The sequence below is a fragment of the Lissotriton helveticus genome, chromosome 8 (assembly GCF_964261635.1).
Source record: "Lissotriton helveticus chromosome 8, aLisHel1.1, whole genome shotgun sequence".
Classification (NCBI taxonomy): domain Eukaryota; kingdom Metazoa; phylum Chordata; class Amphibia; order Caudata; family Salamandridae; genus Lissotriton; species Lissotriton helveticus.
Window position 1 is genome coordinate 69,900,261 of NC_136069.1, and position 18,561 is coordinate 69,918,821.

Below are 18,561 nucleotides of genomic sequence, written 5' to 3' on the forward strand. Positions count from 1 at the left end.
ACCGCGCCCTGTCAGTCTCCATATCGCTGGCTCCCTATCGCTTTACTTTCACTTATCAGGCACTAATTTATCTAAATTCTGATGGTGCATAATTACTAATATATACTGTATACTTTTTAGAAAAGAACAACATTATAAAAAAGTATATCATTTACAATACTAATAGCTCTAAACATTGTCACTACGAGACCTATTGCATTGTAAATGCTTGTTGTATAATTTAGTGTGGTGCTCTAACTGGGATGGGTATGCCAAGAGGTTTGTCCAGTGCACATTGTGTCACTGCAACCAAGCCATACCTACCTAATGATCCCTAACTGGGGCAAACCCGGTCCTGGGTTGCTTGTGTTCCTGTTGAGGAAGGACCTGGCCTGGCCGTTCGGGCTGGAGTGTTCTAATGGAACTGGGTCAAGATTGATTTACATTTGTCTGGGTTCAAGCTGAGGTGGCATGGTGTGCAAAATAACGATGGATTGGGATGCAGCCCTAGTTATTACCGGTGGCTGAGATTAATTCACGCATTCCATCTATCGCATTTTTGTATATTTTAGTGGTCCTATACTTGATACCATCATTTGGATAAAGAAAGTTGTAGATTCTGATTGATGATTGGTTAGGTCAATTGGATTTTGTTTTGTTTTCAGGTATTATATTGGTCCACGATTTGACCAACAAGAAGTCATCCCAGAATCTCTACCGCTGGTCCCTGGAAGCACTGAACCGGGACCTTCCACCCACGGGAGTCCTGGTCACCAATGGGTGAGAACATCGCTGGCTCTGACATCACTGCATGCTTCCTTCATCCCCATCTCTTCTAAACCATCAAACATCAGCCACTGAAACAGTCCTGCATGTTTAAGTCACTCTTCCCCACCTTGCAGCAAAAGCCTACCTATTTTTTGTTAAAATGTGTTAGCATCCGAACCACGCACTGCATCCATCTTAATGCCTTTCTACCACTTTTCTAACTCCTGCTTTCACTCCCTCAGATACTGGGTTTGACTACTTCACTCTAAACTTTCCAGTAGATGAAACCCGTTAGTCCGTACTGACAATTTCTTCTATGATACCGCCAACCCCTCCTCCCATTTACCTACTTGCCCTCTTGCCAAGCGTACTGGTCTTCCTTACTTCTCACTTGAGACATTCATTGCTGTGTATAAAATAGCCAGTATGATTTGTCTGTGACTGTCCTGTCCCTCCTCAGCAGGCCGACTACTAAAATACCCTCTATTCAAACTCTCCTTTCTTCTGCAAAGCCCTTGAACATCTGTGTCATTCCACTCTTAACTCTATACCTCTTCTCCCATTAACTAAATTAGTTACAGTCTGGCATTGACAAATTCCAGTCCACTGAAACTGCTGTCGCCAAAGTCTCAAACGTCTATACCTTTGCTCACCACAACTAACTCTACTCAATCCTTCTGATTCATGACCTGTTTACTGTATTCAACACTTACTTTGCTACCAGGAGTACAGTGGTGTCTCCGTGTTCTTGCTCTGCACCCTAGCATTCTGCTTGCTTTCCCTTGCCATAGTGTTCATCCGCATTGATCTCATCCCATGTGGTCCATCTCATGTTTGTAAAGTTTCTGTTTATATTCACTGCTGAAGTAAATCACAAGAAGCGTTAACTGATCCACAGTCCCCTCTGGTTTCTCCCTCCTGTACCCTTTTGACTCCAGGCTCGGTCTGGGTGTTGTTTTCTTAGCCACTGTTACAGTTCTGACAATGCTCATGTCTTTCCCTTGTGCATAGAGACTACGACCGGGAACAGTTCGCCGATAACCAAATTCCATTGCTGGTGATTGGGACAAAGTTAGACCAAATCCCTGAACAAAAGCGTAATGACGTTCTGTCCCGAACAGCCTTTCTTGCAGAAGATTTCAATGCAGAAGAAATTAACCTGGTTTGTATTCTGCAGCTGTGTGGCCAGTGTTTTGGATTCAGTGTTTTCATGAGTTCGCTCTTGAAAGGAAGAAATCTGGTACAATCTGTGTACATGGGTCTGCCACAATTAAAAAAAATATATATTTATTTATAAATAGTTACCATACTGAGGTGTGCAAGGAGACTGCTTTTAAAATGTGCTGTGATTTTGTTTCTTGTAGTTTTTTGTTTAATTGTTCATTATCTTACATGAGCTCATAAAGTTATTGCACATCCACAACTCGCTTTATACACCAAATTCAGACTTGCCATATCTTGTTCCTCAAGCAGGCAAGTTTGATACCCTGAGTGAAAGGGAGCTCAATACTACAGATTACAGTTTAAAGACACTAAAATATGGAACCATACAGAGAAAAGCATAATTAACATCAAATTAAACGTACATGTTAAAATACTGGTAAAATATTATTTTGACCTAAAAAAGACAAAGTAGTTAAAAATTCTAAATTACTTGGAATCAGAAAAAAACGTGCAGTACACAATACAAGTCTCAGCTAACTTGGACAGTGGGAGCAGGGAGGTATATGGTAGTAGCCCTAGATATGAGTAAGAGGGCGGTGGACAGGAACTACAACAATATATAAAGGTAGGGAGAACTTGTTGGAAGTTCAAGGTAACATAAAAAGATAGGACATGGGTGAGTGTTACCTATTATGCCATGACAAATTCTATACAAATCTTTCATACAAGGCATCTTTTCATAGGTTCTTTTATCCACTGCTTGCATCCCAGAGTTGTGCAGGATTTTCCTGCTTTTATGTTAGAATTTTGAGGTAACTTCTACACCTTCCTTCCGAATTCTCTCGATCCATAGATTCCCCTGAAGCTCAACAACAATTGTGGGTGTACTTTTATCTTGACAGGACCAGTTTTGTTAGGTTTTCAGATCGGTTTATGCCTATTTTGAATATGGGGTTATTCTCTTTTCTCTTCCAAAGTTCCAGTCTTACCACAAATGTCAGAACTTTTATCCATCACTTTTACCTTATAATTGAGAGCTTGATTTTTGAAGACTTTTGTCTATTTGACATTTTCATTAACAAATGTTGAGGTACTAATGGCTGCAAGTAAAATAATTTGAGACCTGTCAATTGCCACAAAATTGTTATTTGATCTATCTAACTTAGATTACAGGGTTTCTTTATCCCCAAGTCTTCCGAAGTACACTGTGGCGGAACTCCATTTTTTACAGAGAGTACCTACCTGCCTTACTCGTGAATTGATGCGCCAAGACCATAATTCCAGCAAACTGGTAAAGCCTCGCTACCTTCTAATCTTTAGAAGAATTGTCTTCAAATGTTTTAGCATTTGCGCTTAAGACGTATACATTTCTTGTCCCCATTCCCTCAGTCTTGCTTCTCGAGATACCCTCTAACCCAGCATCCTTGATTTGCTTCTGTGGATGTTCATAAGGTCCATTAAATCCAGCCCACCGGTTGCAGTGGTGGTGTTTTTTTCTTCTTGGTTCCTAAGAGCTGGAATCTCCTGACCCCTGGCCTACTAGTGCAAGCCCATGTTATTCTGTTCTCAAAAGCCTTCAAGACCTGGCTTTTCACGACTTTTGTTTCTCTATTGGTGGTCTCTCGTTTACGTAGTATACTGTAGCACCTGGATATCCCTGAGTCCTGCTGTTCTATACAAATCGTTCATAATGAGCATGCCCTGATCCTGTTACAGGGATGTGCTTAACTATGTATTATCTTTTACTATTCACTTGACTGCCAGCTATGCCAACAGGTATATGCTGGGAATTTCTGTCTGAAGTTTGCGGTTAGGAGGGGGTTTTGGCACATTTATCCTCCTCTACGTGATTCAGGATTTCTGACATCTAATGGGACGTAAACCTGGTTCTCTCGCGTATTATGCTTAAAACCTTCAAGCTGATGCACCTTTGCATGTCAGATTTATATTACAGATGTCTACCTGTATTTTTTGCTTATCCTCTCAGTACAGTAATAAAGAAAGGATAGTGATTTTTAACTGGAATTATATTGCCTGCTTTGAAATGCTATATTACTAGATGAGCCCTTATGGCCTTGTACGTCTGCGTCCTACCCGTATTTAGCTGTATGGCAGATCACTGATCCTATTGTGCTGCATATAAGGGTGCGCTTGGAATAAGCCTAACCGCTGCTTTTGCGTTCTTTTATTGTCTCACTTTTTCTAATCTCCGTGACGTCAAGCTTAACACTGCATCTGCCACTGAAGAAAGACTGTCTAGCAGCAATGCAGGAGTATTGGTGGTCCACTGTACAACTGAATAAGGGGAAGATAGATGGCTAGAATTTTTATGGTTAACAGAGCTATCCAGTTAACAAACCCATATCCTTCCAGGTGGGTATTGTTGATTTTTAAAAACAAAAGTGAGAGCCCAAACGTACAAGATCTAGCAACCTTTGCTGCATACATGATAGCATGAAGGGCAAGGGAATTAAAGCTAGTATTCAGTTATGTGTTTATAAGACTAGGTGGACCGGAGTTCAAGATTTTAAAGGAATGGTTATGGTTAGTACACTTACAGAACTTAAAGATTTTACGAGTATGCCCAAACAAGGAAATATTGGACCAAGTTGTGACATGGTGCACTAGAGACAATCTTATATTGTTACACTGTCAAATAATGTTCTGTACACTAAGCGTAAGATACATCTCTCAGCTCGGATTTTCGAGATGTTGTATCGAGCTGTACTGAAAATCTAAGACCAAGTGGACTAACTCTATTTTGCCCAAAACATAGGTAGCATGTAAATAGAAGAAAATGCATAACGTAACATTTTGTTGAAAATAAATTCCCTTATGATTGGAAAATCTTTTATTATGTTAGATTTCCATAGACTGGACACTGTTTTATTATTTGTTTAAGTAACAATGTTCCATAATAAGAATTTGCTCCAGAGCAAGCACCAAAGGTGTAACAATTGCATTGAGAAGCATCCAAAAAAGATTTTCAATACAAGATTTTCAAATATTAGCTACCATGCGTGTGAAGAAGCTGTATATAGCACTATACTAATTCAACATTAATCCTTCTTGGGTTCCGGAGTAGCGTGCTACTCGCAGAAAAAGTGCTTTGACGCCTCGTCAGGGGTAGTAAGCGCTATATAAATGCAATTACAATACAATACAATACAATAGTGCATCAAAACATTTTTTAATTGAATTGATTTAAGGTAATATTCTGAATACGTAAAATTGGAAGTGTTCATTGAAATGTTACGTTAATCCCAAATATACATGGCACTTCAAACTGGCATTATCAGTCTGGCAGTAGAAAAGAAGAGAACATATTTGCACAGATCTTGCCTCGGTGTACAGTGCTTAAAGGTGATCCCTCCACACCTGAGCTTTGGATGTTCAGTGGAGTGTTGTAGGGGACACTTACAGTATTCCAAACTGAAAACAAATGAAGATTTCTGGTTCTTAAACACATAATTCAGCAAAAATAAGAAGCAGTAAATTTGTAGTAAGAAACGTACATTCTCACATACACACAAAAGGCAGAGTTGCATGGCTCTGTGTGCTTTGTCCCTGTCCATTTCAGCTGTCCTTGGTGCTCAGTGATAATTTGTTAATGAGTTACTGTATGCATTGCACAATCCTCTAACTGTTTGATGTGTTCTATCTCTACAGGACTGCACGAATACGCGATACCTGGCAGCGGGCTCCTCCAACGCAGTCAAACTCAGCCGCTTCTTTGATAAGGTGCTGTACACCTCTCTGACTGACCCCATAAAGTGTCTAAATTTACCTTTGTCTACTATGTGGTTAATGGTTAAAAAGTATCTTTCCTTTTTACACAATCCCCTGATGAGGCGGAAGAGTAGTAAAAATTAAGAGTCTGAAGAAACTTCTAAATATGGGCAACTAGTGCTATAGGTCATCTAAATGTTCCTTTTCCTATATGGATTATTCTTCGTGTTCGCTCTGCCTGTCTACCCCCAACCCACTTGGTACCGTCTGTCTGCCCCCAATCCACTTGGTAATGCCTGTCTGCCCCAAACCACTTTGTTGTCTCCCACTCACCAGAAGTGCTGCATCCAATAGTCTGACCACAGTGACTCCCACAATGAATTGGATGCACAGAGGCACATGGCAGGAAGTTAGGACTTGGGAAATGAGGGAGGAACTCTCATTGTAAGGTCCGGCTGACAGGCCAGGAAGCAGGAACATCTGGGTATATGTTCGTTATTTCTTTAAGGTCAGTCATGATCAGGGCATCCAGTTTCTTTATTTTCTCTCCACCTTAGATCTTGTAGTAGTGATTTTGTCTAAGTAACAAGCAAAGGTAAAAGTCCCAGAATGCAAAGGAGAACTCCAGGACAACCTCTGAACTCTGGCAGGATAAAAACACCTACTTACATTATGAGGTAACTTACCTCCCTCGCCCCACTTGCACATTTCCAAAAATATTGGCTTTAGTGACTTATGGTCTTTTGGTGGATCAAGGTGTCTAAACAATGTAAAGACTGGGTACATTATCCCATACTCTCTTGAACTTACATAAGATTCCCAGCTCAGGGTAGATAAAATATGCATTCCCAGGTAACCATGCATGTTCACTTCATCAATCTTTGATTTTCCCTAATACCATTTATATTCTTTTGTTTTATTCCCAAATACCAGTATTTTAGTTTGCTCCATATTAACTAATAGCTCAAAAATTCAGTTTTCTTTGAAGGCCTATTTGGGTCCTGTCCATAGTTACTAGATTGTCAGCATACAGCAGACAAAGTACATCTCTGCCTCGCACTTTAGGAGAAAGGGATGCAGACCCCAACAAGACTTTAGGCAAATCCCATAGATAACGTGCAAATAATGTCTGGGCCAACACACAGCCCTGCAGTAGACTGTTCCTTAGCTCTGTCTTTAATGAGAAGCTGTGGTCCTTGTCCAGTTCCACTCTAGCTCAGTTCCTTTTATGTAGGTCCTTCAGAATGCATACGAATACTCTTGGGATTCTGAGCTCTTTTAAGTTAACCCACAAATTCTCTCGGTTTAAGAGGTCAAAAGCAGCCTGGAATTCTACAAAACAATAAAGTATCTTCCCCTTACCATCAATTTCCTTCCTCTCAATTGACCATAGATTAACACAGTGGTCCATCGTACAATGCCTTTCCTTAAAACGTCCCTGCTCAATCCGAATCAGTGACTTGTCCTCAGCACATTCCTTCAACCTCTAAAGGATGGGTTTCCCATAAACGTTTAGCCTTTTTTATGTAAAGGTTTAACGATTGGACCTTTACAGTTTTCTGGTATCGAGTCTGTTGATCGTATTACTCTAAATACCCTGAAAAGGATAACACTCCACCAACTCATTCTTGTCTTTAGCATAATAGTTGTTAGATTATCAGAACCGCCGCTTTTGTCAGTGGGAGATGCTCTATACATTTTCTGATGGATTTACACTATTACTTTTTAAGAGCACTCTATCCACCTTGTGGGTACCTAAAGGAGGCCCTATTTTATTTAGCTCTTCCATTCAGCATCTTCTAAATAATTTGTCCAGGATACTTCAGATACCATACAATCTCTTGAGATAACATTGTTACCCATCCCGCCAAGAACTAATTTCCAAACTTTTCTTACATCCTTAGAAGAAATCACTTGAATCATTTCCTCCTAGTTTGACTTATAAAACATCTTTTTTTCCCCACTATTAATTTTTTAGCTTTTTAGCTTGACGTAAGCTACATACCACCAAACCCTTGTGTACTTTCTTCTATTGCTTCCGGATGTTCCTTAACTTACTTTGTAACTTTTGGCATTTTGAGTCAAACACATTTTTGTTATTAAGCTGCCTTTAAAAAAACAATTACGGATGAATTAAAAAATGTCTTACGTTCAGTTCTTATACGATCATTAACTTATGCAATTGTGCTGCTATAAAAGTTCAATACATCAGATTTCTTTCACTGAACATTGTTGACAGTGACATGGCTACCTATCATTTAACCCCTTCGCTGCGGGGGTAATTCCCCGCTGTGCTGTGGGGCGGGGGGCGCGCACAACGCCCCCATGCTCATGACGAGCTCAGCTCGTCATGAGGCACAGTGCTCCTGTGCTCATGACGAGCTGAGCTCGTCACGGCCGCACCCATTTTCGTGGAACGTTCAGCACAGCAGGGGAATTATCCCCGCGTGTGAGCGTTCCACGGCCCATGACGAGCTCAGCTCGTCATGAGCACAGGAGCACCGTGCCTCATGACGAGCTGAGCTCGTCATGAGCATGCAAGTTGTTAATAGGTTGTGTTATCCTCATGAGGATTAAGAGGAACCCATATAATTAAGGGTTTCCGGACACCCAATCCTGTCCTGCCCATACTGAGGTTACGAGAATTGAGTGCATTTTATGTTAATGAGTTTGACTGTTTATTGATTAGTTCAGGGATGTTCTGCGGCAAGAGGTTTAGTGTACATTGTACTGACATGTCCTGCTTTTTCTCTTCATATGCCTGTAGTGTTCTTCGTGCTTGTGATGTGTCTTTTACTGTCAGGGTCTCTCTGTGCGATGGTTCACTTGCCTTCACTCTTATTGCGTATGGATTGTTGTGTAAGGGGAGGTGTGTGGTGTCTTCACTGCAAGTATAATGGCGCGTTGGCTCTTGGTTCTAGAGACTGTAATACATGTGGCTGGTTCTTTTGATTGTGTTCTGTCACAGTACAGTGAGAATCAGCAGTCACTAGTCTCATCGTAACTCTATGTACACTCACCCATGTTGAGAGAAAGGTGGCCGTGCTCCTTTAATCTCTGAAAACACCTGATGAGGGCTACTCAACTTGCATAATCTAGATACTTAGAGCCGCTGGATACCAGCAAGGTGACCTGCCTCCCTCGGTTGAATTGCACAGACTGACCGGTGTTGAATTGCACAGACTGACCGGTGTTGAATTGCACAGACTGACCGGTGTTGAATTGCACAGACTGACCGGTGTTGAATTGCACAGACTGACCGGTGTTGAATTGCACAGACTGACTGGTGTTGAATTGCACAGACCAGACTGACTGGTGTTGAATTGCACAGACTGGTGTGGAATTGCACAGACTGGTGTGGAATTGCACAGACTGACCAGTTTGGAATTGCACAGACTGACCAGTTTGGAATTGCACAGACTGACCAGTGTGGAATTGCACAGACCGACAGGCGTGGTATTGCACAGACTGACAGGCGTTGAATTGCACAGACCGATAGGCGTTGAATTGCACAGACCGACAGGCGTTGAATTGCACAGACCGACAGGCGTTCAATTGCAGAGACTGACCGGGGTGAAATTGCACAGACTGACCGGGGTGAAATTGCACAGACTGACCAGCGTGGAATTGAACAGACTGACCGGTGTGGAATTGCACAGACTGATCGGGGTGGTATTGCACAGACCAACAGGCAATGAATTGCACAGACCAGCAGGCGTGGAATTGCACAGACTTACCGGTGTGGCATTGCACAGATCTACCAGTGTGGAATTGCACAGACTGACCAGTGTGGAATTGCACAGACTGACCAGTGTGGAATTGCACAGACTGACCGATATTGAATTGCACAGACTGACAGATGTTGAATTGCACAGACTGACAGATGTTGAATTGCACAGACTGACAGATGTTGAATTGCACAGACTGACCGATGTTGAATTGCACAGACTGACCGATGTTGAATTGCACAGACTGACCGATGTTGAATTGCACAGACTGACCGATGTTGAATTGCACAGACTGACCGATATTGAATTGCACAGACTGACAGATGTTGAATTGCACAGACTGACAGATGTTGAATTGCACAGACTGACAGATGTTGAATTGCACAGACTGACCGATGTTGAATTGCACAGACTGACAGATGTTGAATTGCACAGACTGACCGATGTTGAATTGCACAGACTGACAGATGTTGAATTGCACAGACAGACCGATGTTGAATTGCACAGACTGACCAGTGTTGAATTCCACAGACTGACCCATGCTTAATCTAAATTGTACTCTTGCACAAGCACAGATCTGCACTGTTATTTAATTATTAAGAGTAGTCTTGGAGGCTATGGTATTGAAGAAGTTCAGAAGGCTCGACTGCACTTTTCCGTAACTTTTGCCTTATATGACTTCTATATTTGTACAAAGGTCAGCACTAGTTTTATAATTATAGATCAATTTTAAAGGCAATTTGATAGAAGTTGAGCTTTTTCTATGATCGGTATGTATTTTTTTCACTAATTTATCTTCTTATTTATGATATTATCTTTGTAATTCTTTCATGGCTTAATAACAATATTGTTATGGTTTTAATTTACTGGAACAATAAAGAATTATACCTCAGTTTGCGTGTGCCCAGGTCTTAGCTTCACGTAACGTGGTGTAGGGCCTTTCCTACACACATCCAAGGGGTTTAAGGGTTTATCCCCTTTCCTGTTGGCACCATACTTAAAACCGTCACCTGATCAATAATTGCGTTTACACTGCTGAGCCCCACATTTCCAGAGTCACTCAAAACCCTTTAGCTAGAGCAATGAAAGAAGAAGGTGTCCTTTGAGGCATGTGATGATTGCTCAACAACTCTGTGATAAATCCCTGTATGCCCAGTGTGGTAGTTGAACTGTGGCAGCAAACGCCTGCTTTGTTCATAAAACTATTGTATATGGCAGAACATTTGCTCCACTTGAGTTATTTCAAGATGAAGCCAACAGCTTTCCAGGTAGTGGTACAAAGTCTGTAGTCCGTGAACTCTGCCCTGGTTCAGGGCTATATACATAAAACAAGGGGCCCCCAGTAACCCTGAGACCTGGGTGGTACAGTAATAAAGGAAACAGTGGTCACTGGTTGTGGGCTAGTCTGGATAAGAGCCGCTGCTGGAGTAGACCATAGTCCGGCCTACTTAATGTGTCCTGATTAAGGAACATACTTTAGGAAAAAGCATAGAATACAACTGCACTCAAATACAAACTTGTGGGTGTTGTACCCCTTTTAATATACCCCCTGTACAACTGTTTCTATTTTTTTTTATAATTGTATGTAATGTTTTTGTCCAGCGATGTCTTAGCCCCTGCCCTTTGACTGTTTACATATATTCACTACTAATATTAGTTCTGAGCTTCACACCCTGTTCATGTATTCTTGGCTCTAGGAGTTCTGCGCTGAACAATGTGCATCTTTTTACTGTGTGTTATCTGAATGTTTCCATCATACACCTGTCCTTTCACTTGTTTATATATTGAAATGAGGGAGCCTCACTTAAAGGACCTCTGGGCTAGGCCATTCAAGGTGTATGTTCCACGTACGAAGACCACCACCAGTCCACCCTTATACTTCTGGAGAAGACGCCTTAGGCACAGAACACCCCAACTTAGACATATGTACCTCATTTAAAGCCAGTACAATAATTAGTCTCCATTGGCTAATGCCTTCCACCAGTGCCATTTCTCTCCATACGGGGAGTCTTTTCTCAGTGAACTAACCAGGTCTGGGAATATCTCCCTACCTCTCCAATTCAACTTGGCACACACACTTATAGAACACTTAATCATTGACATATTTTTCTGATTTCTTTCTCAGGTAATAGAGAAGAGATACTTTTCACGGGACAGTACTCAGGTAGGTGTTTGTATATTCTGTTCTGATTATGTACTCTGTTCTGATGGCCATTGTGCAGATTTTGTCACCATACAGTTTGTTTCCTAAACCAGTTATTTCTCAACAGAGTATGACTTTTTACTTTTATGGGGGGCTGCTTCAAGTCCAGTGGAGGCTGCTAGGAAACGGTGGTGGGGGAAGGGGCAGGGGTTTGGCGGGGGGAAGTTGGGGGGGGGGTTTATAAAAAAAAAGACTTCGCTTGTCGCAGATCACCAGCTACAGCATCTTCTCCATCCTCGCTATTCTCCTGGCTCCCGGCAGCACCCAGGCTCCCCTAAGCCAATCACAACACTGCTGTTACCATGACAGCAGTGTCGTGATTGGTCTGAGCACCATGGTTCTGCGCTGCGACGGGGACTGGTAGGCTGTGCATGTTCTCCACCCAGGGGTACAATACAGCCGGTGGAGAGCATGTTAAATGTGCTTGACTGTTTGGCTGGATTAAGACGGCCGGCCAATCCGTCATGCGCACTTGGTGCAGCAGCAACCACTCCTCCTTCTCCATGTGACAAGCTCAGACCTGCCCAAACCTGGCTCACTCCTTACAGAAGAAGAATATAACAACCCAATGTTATTAACAATGCATTATTTTCATTTTCTTTTTACACTTAGTGGGACAACGCTCATCCGCCTTAGTGGAGGAGCCACCCCTGTTCATGTCAGATTTTCGTTCATGGCCAGCCTAGGGCTCCTTGCACCAATGTACAGATATTAAATCTGCTCAGGTTGCAGTGTCACGCCTTTCAACATTTGTACGTTTGAAAGGGTGGACAGTGATTTTGCCAAAAAAGTTCAGACTGTATATTACTTTTGAAACGCTGTGCAAATACTGGTGATTTTCAGGAATATGTTCATTAATACTCCTTACCACTTATGAACACTTAATATATACTCTCTCTGAAAAAAATTTGCAAATAGAAAAAGATGTTTACAAACATAAATAACAATTCTGATCATGATTATTTTATTTCAGTTTTTACTTTTGTCATTCTTCTTAACTCATTTAAATGTTTACACATCTAGGCATATTCTTTCTTTTTATACTTGATTTTCTATATGGGCAGAAATTTGATGCTTGTCCATAAATTTTATGTTAATTTTATCCTTCAAGGTTTTCAATATTTTAAATACTTGAAGAATGTTGCCCGTTAGCGTAAAATGTGGTGTTTTAATTTCAGCTGATTAGATTATGGTCATTATTGTTGCAGTTCCTTAAAACTTCTGTGATGCTGGACATGTCCTCAAAGCGAAGTTGTGGGTCTCCCGCATCCCCTCGATAGTGCTGTTTTTAAAAATGTTTCCCCAATCCTTGTAATCAGTGACCAGCTATTCTCATCAGGGATGGACAAATAACGTGAAGGAGGACCGAGCATGAAAGGAAAACATTATTATCGTTGGTGTTCATAGTCTCCTTCTAGTAGACTGCTCAAATATGCAAAGAGTGCTCAACCTGCCTTCGAAAAAGTTCTGTCGTCCAACCTAGGAAGGTTACTTGGCTCCAATGATGATCCTTTCGTGCTCAGTCTCACCGTCTGAAAATCGATCACTGTTATTCTCGCCTTTCTGTATAGTGTTGTGTATGTTGTAAATGTAAACTGTGTTTAGGAAAACTATCATAAGTTGTAGAAATAATTGCATTTTACACTTAGCGGTACTACCTCAGCAGTGCATCTGTAAACAGAAGCAGCAGGGTCTGGTTCTCTTCACCAGTCACTTGAACACGTTGCATGGTTGTCCTGGGTCGGAATCTTGGCGTCTCTTGGATTTCTCCTTATGCTTCATTCTGTCTGGCTCGTGTAGGCTGGCCGCCTTCTTCTCAGGGCAGTACACCCTTCGTGATCAGTGTTTCCACAGGAATAGTCTTCCATCAGACTGTGGAACCTGATCATCTAGGTGTTCCCTTCTTGCTATCTCCGTTACCTTGAAATAATCCAAATAAATCCTCAAATTAGCATCCCTTCGCCATCTTGAGGGCTCCCTCGGTCCCTTCTACTCCACTTTTACCTACCACCGTACCCCTTCTCTCTCTGCAATCTGTCCCTCCTGGGTTAGCCATGCCTGTCCTCTGTTGCTTTTCCCAGGTTTGCCTCCTTGCAGTTTAGCCATCTCTCAGGAAGATCCAAAGCATGAGACACAGAGGAGTAGATCCCTTGACCCGCAGGACACACAGTCGAGTGATAGATCAGCCTCTGTGTGAGCAGTACGGGAAGCTGTAAGTCGCGGGGCTTCTCACGAGAGCAGCGGGCATCTTCAGTGATGAAGAGTTTGACTGCCAGGGCACGAAATGAGCCAGCCCAAGCATCCAGCCTTAGGAGAGCTGGACGTGCAGTATGTGAGCTACAGGTGAGGGAGGGCAGCAAGAGAATGCTCCCTGTAGAGCAGAGAGGCAGTAGAAAACTCCACGAGGAAAGAAGCGCTGCAAAGAGCCACCAGGAGTGTTATCACCAGGACATGAAGACACGCCTCACAAACTCTCAAATTCATCGTCTCCTCGAACCTGGGTCCCACTTGTAAATAATGTCTACGGTGTTGGCATTCCTGATAGCAGGATTATAAAACTAAATGTATCAATCACTCTTTGACGTGTACCCCGGTGCCAAGTGTTGGACCATAAGGGCTGGATCTGGGCCAGAGTTTCAGACGAGCCACATGGGATAAATATGCATGCCATGAATATAATTGTTAATTTTAGACGTAGTCTGCAGCTCAGAATGTGATCTGGCGTTAACATTTCGAAGGTCTCCTGGTGCTCGATTATCGAGGTGCTTAGTACTTTAAATGCTGGGGGAATCTGCTCCATGCTTCCTTTAATGCCAGCGGAAACACGAACAGAGTACGGGACCTAGGAAGGTTCTGCATCCACATTCAAGTATTCCCACCTAAAGGTGCTGCTTGTTGCTAAGACCTTTCTTCCTCATATGGATGGGTGCGGGGGAGGGGGGATGCTGATGAATGTCGTGGGTTGGTGGAAGGATATTTACTTAATGCTCAATCTTGTATAATATTTCAACTTTAACCCGTAACGTTGCTGACATGATATTGATCATTAAGAAGTCACAGCTGTAGTGGAAAAGGTTGCATGCAAGCTAAAGTGGATTTCTCACTGTGTTTAACATTTCGTTGATTGGTGCATCCTCAGATTTCCATTCATTAGATCTCGCCTGCAGACAGATTTTAGCTGCTTGTTTGATAAAGACGTCTTGTGAACCAGACCAAATACTTCCAGCATAGAGCCTACCCACTGCTTACCAGTTGTTGGCTTTATTGTCCCTCTCCTTTGCTTGCCTTCTTCCTGTGTTTATCTCTTCCCTGGAGCGCAGCCTGATTACCTTCATTTTCATTGGCTGACTTGTATCCTTCCACTGCCCACATTTTTGTATTAACCAGTCCATCAGAGTGTATGTGTTTGTAAGCTGTCTCACGTGTTCTGCCCTGCTAAAGGTTCATCCCTAGCCCCATTGCTTCCCCTTCACTACCCCCACCCCACTTCTCCCTCGCTCCCCTATGCTTCGCTCTCTTTTAAATTAAACATTTTAACTTTCACTTTTTTGACGGGCCTGGCAGCTGCCAATTTCTGCCGTTCAACCAGACCGCTCTGCATCCAAAAACGTTTTTTTCTCACCAATAACATTTTATTTGTGTAAATTAATGATCCAAGTGGCGTCTTCCATCTTAGAACAGTACCTTAAAAAAAGAGAATATCCCGCCCATGTCCTTCTGTAGGGATGCACATGCACTTGTGCGTGCACGTTCCATTGCACATACATCATCATGCATCACAGCTTTTATTCGATGCTGCACAGCACCTGCAAAAAGCATTGGTAAAGCCAATAGGTGAAAGAGGCATGACTTACTGGCTTTGCCCATCCTTGCTTTTTTGTGTGTTTCTTTTCAATCTGACAATCTGTTTACAGACTGCAATAGTCACAGTACATGAATACTTTCGTAAAAGTGCAACTCTGTTTCTGAATGCCTTGTATCTTAGTACAAACTCTGCTGATAGTCACAGAATAGTGAGTCAATATCTCACTAGACCTCAAAACGAAAATTAGGGAAAACCTTCAGCAAGTTGTAGTACGGTGGGTCCTCTATGCTAAACTTTGAGTCGGAATGGAAACATTCTTGGACAGGGGTGAAACTCCTTTATAGCACCTCTATCGAGTGTGCTCCCTTTGTAATGTTTTGCACCACACGCCAGAACTGATGGGAGGATTAGGCGACCGTCCCTTGATAGTCCAGTTCTGTGGAGAATACATTTAGAAGATCTGTCTTCATGAGCTTCCAAGGGGACTCACAGTTAGCTGAGGTTTTCTCTGCTGTAACTATATTGGATGAGTAAATCACAGAGTCTTCCAGGAACAACAGGTGATCTCAGTGGGAGTGAGATATCACAGCACTTTGAAATCCTAGTGTGTTGTCTTAGACTGAATGATGTCCTACTCCAAGGCACCTCTCCTTACAAGAACTACCCTTTTCTCAACCAGCTGCTGCTTTTTGTTTGTTTCTGAAATGTGTTCATTGATATGAAATCTGCTTTCATCTCTGATCCCTTGTTTTTACCATTGTACAGAAATGATTAATTTCTCCAGGTTGGCCTACATTCTTTATTATGTTGTCTTAGTGCATACATCTGTGCCAGTTGCATTATCATGGATCAGAAACTGCATATGAATCCTCTAAACTTGGTTTCGGGTTTTTAACCAGGGATCCCGAAAAAAGTTGTGCAGGGCAGAGATGGAAATCAGCACGGCTACTGTTGGGAGGATAACAATTGTGCCTTTACGGCTTTAGGCTTAGGACAAGTGAGCGATGTCTTTCTGCTGTTGCTTGGTGGAGTCACTGTTCATCGTGGTGTAACAGGTGAATCCGGAGACTGTATCATTGTTTATTCTGCTCTTCTCTTCCTGTTTGCAGATCCCAGGCTTCCCAGACAGGAAGAGGCTTGGCAGCGGCATGCCCAAGAGTTTTCATTACGACTAAGGTGTCTTCGGCAATACTGGCACAAGGCCACACCTGCCTCTAGATGACGTAAAGTATCGAAGGAGGATCCTGCACCTTCGAGGAGGCTCCGTGACATCTGAGTCAAGGATTCTTCCAAGACAGACCTGTTGAGATGTCCCCAGTGAGCCAAGTACTGAGTACCCATTCCAGCACCCTCTGTGGCTGTCTCTCAACAGAAAGACAATTGCTGCGACGAAGATGGAGGAACAATAACACGGAAAGGTTTAGCACCTTCAGTGTGCTGGGGTGGATGTGCCAGAGAGCTCTTAAACGTCTTCCTTTGAAATGGCACATCCACAGTGGCAGTCACAGAACTATCTCCTGACCACTGCACTGCAGCGATCACGTTGTTTTTCCTTTAACATCCTTTCTTTATCTCAAGGTAGCCCCTCCTCTTGTGGAATGGTTTTCTCTTTCATCACACTGTATGACAATTTTACCTGCTGTTAATAATAATTAACTATTTTGTGAAAAATTTCTTTTCGAAGTCCTTTTCTTAAAATCTTGTTGTTTTCTATTCAGCTTCCAGATGTCCAGAAGGGTCATGATAACCAGTGACAATGTCACTTATTTCCATTTAGATTCACTGTATCAAATATATTTTATGCACCTTGCTTGGATATCTGCCATGGACCAACCTTCTTCTCCAGTGGCTCCCAACCACACTGCGGTTGTGACACTGGTTCCTCATGGACATGCACACACTATCAATTATTTAACCAAATGAGGTGAGGATGCACTGGACTTAGCCTGTTCTTTAACCCCTTGGCCGCGGTGGTAATTCCGCTGGGGGGCAGGGAGGGTCGCGCGGCACCACCATGCTTGTGATGGAGCCACTCCGTCACGAGCCACAGGCGGGCTGTGCTTATGACGGAGTGGTTCCGTCACGGCTCCACCCACTCACTAATTTGCCTACACAGGCGGGGAATCAGTGCCACGTGGGCGGGGCGGCCGCGGCATGACGGAACCACTCCGTCATGTGCACACGCCACCCGTGGCTCGTGACGGAGTGGTTCCGTCACAAGCATGGAAGGGGTTAAAAACTATAGCAGAGAGTTTGAGCCGTTTTTAAACATAAAAGCAACTCCAGGGGCGAGCCGATTTGGAAAATCTAATGCGTGGATCAGTAATATCAAAAGCATATATTTAGAAAGTTAAAGTAATTCCTGTTTTCAGATGCATTCCTTCTAAAGCACACTAATAGTGGCTGCACCAGCTGACTCCTGCTACACTTTAGGACAGTGGGCATGGGAGGGAACTGAGTGTGGGGTCTTCAGGCTGAGTCAGGAAGTGTTATTCCGAATGAGGAGAAACAAAGTCCCTAAAGTTTTTTTTTGTTTCAAGTGAAGGCCGAGAACCAGTTTCCTAAACGCATTTCCATCTTAAGGTGCTAAAAAAAATCACATTAGGTGGTACACCAATACCTTTTAATGTTGATTACTTGTTTAATTAAACCTAAGATTTTTTTCTTAATGTCCTTAAAGCTGGTCTTTATCTGTCAGATAATAACTGGAAAATATTTAAAAATGAAGAACATGATCACTTTTATAAACTTCTTTGTTGTTTTACTCTGAGGGTAAAATAAAAGATTTTTAGAAATATTACTCTTGTGATTGAAGTCGTGATGGTTTAACTCCCATCATTTGCAGTCATGACGTCTGTGTGTCCTTTAAAGCGAATGGGTGGTTTTATTTTTGTATTCAGCAAATCGGTCGATTTTTATTATTTCATTTTTCTTATTCCTTCATTTGAAGAAAAACAAATTCCACTGCACTATTTACTATCTTTGCTACCCACAAAAAGGGGATGGGATATACTTTCCATCTAGGTATTGCAGAAAAAAAACATGTCAATAACTAGTTCTAAAACTTGAGTTATTGGTCCATACGTAGCGACTAACCAGACAAACTGCAGCATTCAGTGGGACGGCAGGCAGCATACAGAATCCTAGGAATAGAATCCTAGGACAGGAATTCAAGGTGTGGAATC

General features: G+C 42.4%; 1 protein-coding gene across 1 annotated transcript in view; it reads left to right on the top strand.

The window, feature by feature from the left end:
- The window catches only part of RABL3 (RAB, member of RAS oncogene family like 3), a 65,279-nt gene extending 47,163 nt beyond the window's left edge, over positions 1–18,116 (top strand). Inside the window, exons 4-8 of the mRNA XM_078656642.1 lie at positions 645–759; positions 1,759–1,909; positions 5,581–5,652; positions 11,494–11,532; positions 16,486–18,116. Coding sequence (XP_078512768.1) covers positions 645–759; positions 1,759–1,909; positions 5,581–5,652; positions 11,494–11,532; positions 16,486–16,551 — 443 coding nt within the window. The 3' untranslated portion in view covers positions 16,552–18,116. The remainder of the gene's footprint in view (positions 1–644; positions 760–1,758; positions 1,910–5,580; positions 5,653–11,493; positions 11,533–16,485) is intronic.
- The last annotated feature ends 445 nt before the right edge of the window (positions 18,117–18,561 follow it).